The sequence below is a fragment of the Camelina sativa genome, chromosome 6 (assembly GCF_000633955.1).
Source record: "Camelina sativa cultivar DH55 chromosome 6, Cs, whole genome shotgun sequence".
NCBI lineage: Eukaryota > Viridiplantae > Streptophyta > Magnoliopsida > Brassicales > Brassicaceae > Camelina > Camelina sativa.
The window spans coordinates 2,964,738-2,970,607 of NC_025690.1; the positions used below are offsets into that span (position 1 = coordinate 2,964,738).

General features: G+C 35.8%; 2 protein-coding genes across 6 annotated transcripts; both read left to right on the forward strand.

Annotated features, from left to right (window-relative positions):
• On the forward strand, positions 726-3,999 carry LOC104790239 (ultraviolet-B receptor UVR8). 5 transcript variants are annotated; one of them, XM_010515946.2, is made up of 7 exons: positions 726-1,112; positions 1,648-1,700; positions 1,787-2,018; positions 2,116-2,465; positions 2,551-2,952; positions 3,063-3,447; positions 3,522-3,764. In XM_010515946.2, exons 3-7 carry the CDS (start codon positions 1,794-1,796, stop codon positions 3,762-3,764), a joined length of 1,605 nt encoding a protein of 534 aa, XP_010514248.1. In that variant the 5' UTR covers positions 726-1,112; positions 1,648-1,700; positions 1,787-1,793. The 5 variants fall into 5 exon arrangements, with proteins under 5 accessions (XP_010514248.1, XP_010514250.1, XP_019102184.1 ...); XM_019246639.1 differs by lacking the exon at positions 726-1,112 and adding an exon at positions 1,341-1,359; XM_010515947.2 differs by lacking the exon at positions 726-1,112 and adding an exon at positions 1,523-1,539.
• Positions 4,402-5,002, forward strand: LOC104790240 (anther-specific protein BCP1-like). Its single transcript, XM_010515949.1, has one exon. The coding sequence runs from the start codon at positions 4,472-4,474 to the stop codon at positions 4,838-4,840; it is 369 nt and encodes a 122-aa protein (XP_010514251.1). The 5' UTR covers positions 4,402-4,471; the 3' UTR covers positions 4,841-5,002.

A 5,870-nucleotide genomic window follows, 5' to 3' on the forward strand; every position in this document is an offset into this window, starting at 1 on the left:
GGGGGGGGGGGGGGGGGGGGGGGGGGGGGGGGGGCTGTCCCTTGCAACTCTTGATGATAGTTTATAGTTAAAATTGAAAGGACTCTTTTTATCAGTTTATCTAAATTTCACGTAATTACTTGGGTTCAATATAGTTTAGCTTATGGTTATGGGAAATTCTCTATATAGTAATTCTGTTTTGGTTATTAAGTATCTCTGTTTGGAAAATTACGAAATTACAAGTGGAATATACTTGTAGATGAAGCCACAACTTGCACTTTGTCATTAGCCAGGTTGGTATTGCTTCCAAAAAACTAAAGGTTGAGTGAATATATATATATTTTGTTGAAAACAAAAAAAAAGTTTAACACAAAAAAAAATAGTTTTCAAGAGAATATTTTTGATTTTCAAGAAAATGATAATAATAATAATGTAGGACAAAGAAAAAGAATGAGGATGTCACCATAGTGGATAACTATGTCAGGACTCATGGGTTATTAAATAAACTATTAGGAAATATCAATTCAATTTTGTTCTCAACGTATATTAAACTATAAAGATCCGTTGGATGGATGGATAACTTGTTCTACCACTCAAACCTTGTTTTGGATGCACACGTCTGTCTATACACATGCATACATGTATGGATCATGATGTTATACACCATTACAATCAAACACATAGCATACATAATCACAATTATCAGAACTTTTTTATGTTATAATGTTAATTAGAGAGAGAGAGAGAGAGAGAGAGATCTGAATGATATTGCTTTATAAGTCCGCATATAGAGACACCACATCTCTTTCTTTGCTCTTCATTCACTTCTCTCAACGCCAAATTTGCAGACTTTCCCAGGACCATAATATAAAAAAAGAAAGAAAAAAAAAAAAGCTTTCCTTTTTGGAATTTAAATTTGTGAAAAAATCTCTTCCTTTTCTTCAACACCGTCAATACTCTTAACAAAACATTCTCCGATCAATTCTTTCTTCTATGCTCTGATCAGACAACAAACTCACCGTGAATTTTCTATGTTGCGAATTTCTCTGAGTTGTTGTTGATGATGATGTTTATGATGGTTTGATGCAGATGGGTTTGCTGAAACTGAAAGTTTCCTTTTTTACTTAAAACAAGTAATCACTTTTATCCAGCTCCTTTTGATTTTGACTTTGATTGTGAATCTGGGTAATGATCAGATTATGTTATTTTTAGTTAACATTTTCCCAAATTGATTGATCTCTCTGGTGGGTTTGTTCAATCAAAGTTGATTTCTGGGTTTGTTTTGTTGGTGTTGTTGTTGTTGTGATCATGGTGAAAGGTCAAAACTTTTGAGTTTCCGTGTGCAGAGGAGAAGGAGAAGTCCTTTGCGTGTGACAAACAGTTATCTTTTCTTCTTTTTTTTATCTTCCGTATCAGATCCATTTCTTAATTGAATAATCCTCATCATTGTTGATTCCTACACTTATCTTCCAAGTTTCCTTCTTTTTATTCTCTCTTGATTTTGGTTTGATTGTTCACAGATTCTTTCTTTGTTCTTGAATCTTGATTAGTCAAACTAAGGTTTCAACTTTTTTTTTTTGTGTCACTTTGCTTGTTCTTGATGACTACTTTGTTTTACCGCAGTTGATTTTGATTTGGTTCCTTACTAGTTTCTGTTTTCTTATGTAGATCAAAAAGTTTAGATCTTGTTGAACGATAGCTTGAGACTACAGAATTTGCAGGTTTAGTCTTTGGGGATCTTGTTCTGTGTTTTCTACATATTTCAGACAAATCAGAGTGTGACGTTGTCTTAATTTGTGATCTGTAGATAAACAATGGATGCTACAACGAGTGGAATACCGGGTTTACAGTACATTAACTTACCGGAGCAACCGGTTTCGACTACTACTTCTCCTCCAGTGTCTCCATTTCAGAGGCCAAAACGTCATTGTTTTGGTGACTCAACTCCTGGAGAGTTTCCTTTAGCAGCTAACCCTTCTATTGTCCTTCATATTCTCACTGAATGTAGATTGGATCCTCGTGACCTCGCTAATCTAGAGGTTTTTGTTTCGATAATCTCCAAAAAATCTTTACTGAAAATTTTTAAAGGATTTGATTTGTTCTGCTGATTTTTTTAATCTTTGTTGCTGTTTTTAGGCAACATGCTCTTTCTTTAGCCAGCCAGCAAACTTTGCTCCGGACTGCAATTTATCTTTACCGGAGCTTGCTGCTCTTGACATGTGTAATAAAAGGGTGATTTTTAAACCGATGAATGAAGAAGAACGTCAAGAGATGAAACGTAGATGCGGAGGATCATGGAAATTGGTTCTTAGGTTTTTGCTGGCTGGTGAAGCGTGTTGCCGAAGAGAGAAATCTCAAGCAATTGCTGGTCCTGGTCATAGTATTGCAGTCACATCGAAAGGCCAAGTTTATACTTTCGGTTATAACAACTCTGGACAGCTAGGACACGGCCATACCGAGGAAGAAGCTCCAATCCAACCTGTTAGGTCAATTTCATCATCATCAAGACTGAAAAGAGAAGAAACGTATATGCTCTTGGGTTGATGGAATGTTATATCGTGATGTGTGCAGATCATTGCAGGGGATACGAATCATCCAAGCAGCTGCTGGTGCTGGTCGGACAATGCTAATAAGCGATGACGGAAAAGTTTATGCGTGCGGAAAAGATTGTTTCGGGGAAGCTGAACATGGAGGGCAAGGGACTAAACCGGTTACAACGCCTCAGCTTGTAACATCTTTAAAGGACATATTTGTTGTGCAAGCTGCTATTGGGAATTACTTTACCGCTGTTCTCTCACGTGAAGGAACGGTTTATACATTCTCGTGGGGCAAAGATGGTATACTAGGACATGGAACCGAGGCTGCGGATGTCGAACCACATCCTTTGTTAGGCCCACTCGAGAATATACCCGTTGTACAGATTGCTGCTGGTTATTGCTACCTTCTTGCCTTAGCTTGTCAACCAAATGGCATGTGAGTTTCTTCTTATACACTCTTTCTTTTTCAGCTAACTATCTAATTTTAGAGTGGCTCAACAATATTATAGGTCATGTTCTATAGTTTTGAAATGTATGCTTATTTAGGTCGGTTTACTCGGTTGGTTGCGGTTTGGGAGGCAAACTAGGTCACGGCTCAAGAACGGATGAGAAGTATCCTAGGGTAATCGAGCAGTTTAAGATATTAAATCTTCAACCTAGGGTGGTTGCAGCAGGTGCTTGGCATGCCGCGGTGGTAGGTCAGGATGGAAGAGTGTGTACTTGGGGTTGGGGAAGATATGGATGCTTAGGACACGGTAACGAGGAATGTGAATCGGTTCCTAAGGTTGTTGAAGGGCTAAGCCATGTAAAGGCAGTTCATGTAGCAACAGGAGATTACACTACTTTTGTGGTCTCTGATGATGGCGATGTTTTTTCGTTTGGCTGTGGTGAATCCGCTAGTCTCGGTCACAATCCCGTCTTTGATGAACAGGTTAGGGCTTGACTCGAACATCATTTGTTTAGTTAAAGCTCATTTGACTCTTATGTCTTTGTTTTATCTTGCAGGGTAATCGGATTGCCAACGTGCTGAGTCCAGCGGTAGTAACATCGCTGAAACAAGCGAATGAGCGGATGGTTCAGATTAGTCTAACGAACTCGTTATATTGGAACGCTCATACGTTTGCGCTCACGGAATCAGGGAAGCTATACGCGTTTGGTGCAGGCGATAAGGGTCAGCTTGGAACAGAGCTTGGTAGAAACCAATCAGAAAGGTGTTTACCGGAAAAAGTGGATATAGATCTCAGCTAGCGCGGTTTGGTTGGCAAGAATTGCGTTTGGACCGCAAGAAGTTTGCGTTTTCTTTTATGTCTGTTTATAAAAGGTTGTACAAAAGGGGGGAACAGAAAGTTAAGGAACTTGTCTTAACATTTCATTGTATAGGGTTTTAGATTACTCTAATTGTTGTTTCATGGAAGATTTAGGTTATGTTGTTAATAATTGTCAAGTAATTTCATTTAATCGATTTATTGTCTGATTCTTTGTATTTCATTTCTATAAAAAGCCTAAATATAATGTTTTCTAATTTTTTTTTCTTTTGGTTTGAGATGATTAAAAATACTTTCTTTTCTCTTCCATTTTTGTTGGGTTTTTAATTAGAGTACTAAAAAAAATCGATAGAAGGAAACTTGGGCAAAAGATTTCTATTTATTAAATGGTTTTGCTATAATTTTTGATAAGATTGACTAATTGAGACAAACAGAAGAAGCTTAATTAGAAGTATTTGAGCAGAAATAAAAGAGTTTGATAGAAAAAAAATAGCATTTTCCCTAGCCGTTAATATATATGGCAAACCTTATTTTTAGTGCGTTATCTTCGCACTTTGATCAAACACCTATATAAACAAAGAGCCTCACTACACAATTTTAGATATTAAGTAAATAAATAAAAGACAATACCCCTAAAACATTTTTTTAAAAAGTTTTTTTTGGGGAATACTAAATAATTAACTAAATATAATGGCGCGCTTTCACGTAGCTTTCCTTATTCTTATTGTTGCTATTTCTGTTGTGATTGTATCAGCTGCTGATAAACCACCGTCAACCACCACCGCCTCAGCTCCCGCTGCTACAACCCCAGGTGATGGCAGTGAGAGTGATGTAGCAGTAGATGACAATACTATTGGAACAACTGACGACGATGCAGCTCCTGCGCCCGATGATGATGCTTCCGGAGATGAAGAGATAGCAGTCGCCGGACCTATTGGAAGCGATTCTTCGTATGCTAATTATCCACCACCTGAAAAAACTTCTGCAAGCGGAGCCAATGTAGCTTCCAGTTTTGTTTTTGTCGTTGCTGCAGCGGTTGGATCGTTCTTCTATTTCTAGAGTTGTGATCGGCGCGTGAAATTAATATTTTGTAATATTTTCTTATAGATGTATAAGTATTTGTCCATCCCTTCTTCGAGTATATTGATATAAACTGGGATGATACAAAAATATTAAATATGATCAAAAAATTGTTTTCTTAATGACAACATGATTTTTTGCATGTCACTCTATATTTTGTTATTTTTTGGTTTATTGTTTATATTTTTAATATGATGTGAATAATATCCATTCAATATTTAAAACCAACCCTTATTATTTTTCAAACAAGACAAAACATACTTTATAACACACACATTATTAATTATTTTCCTGAGTATTAATTAAGTTCATGTAAAAAAAACCTTTCACCGTGTTGTGCTGTTGATGTGTTGCTTTGGTTGATTACTGAACCACCAAAAGCCCTAACCATGAAGATGTTAAGTTTAAACCAACTAAACAAGAAGGCTTAAGTTTATTTATTTACAAACCAGTAACGTTATAAAGCCTTAATGCCTTACTGGTTCATACGCAACGTTTGCGGGAGATTGCGGAAGCCGATGATTACGGTTTCAAGTGTTATTAAGCGTTTTGAATGACTGATTTAGTGTTTTAAAATGGGTACGTTTGCGGGAGTTTTACGACTGGTTGACCAACAGTTGCATTAGTGGTTAAAACATAATAAATGTAATATATAATTACATAAATGTTTAAAAACACCAAAAACTTTATGAAATTTGATTTATAATAAAAAATCATTAAAAATACTAAAATAATTATTCAAAAAACAAATAAATATCATATTGAAACACTTACTAGTTTATGTATTTGGCTTGTCACCCAAAATTTAATCAAGTAACGTGATAAATGACAAAACATATGCTTTACATTATAGATCTTCTTTACTAAATCTCACACACTCAATAAGTTCCTCACATTGAATTACAAAGCCAAGGTAAATTAATTATGAAATAGTTGAGAAGAGTCATTAGTTATTTGTTTTAATATTTTCATAAATAATCTTATTTTCTTAAACTTGTGATGAAATGTT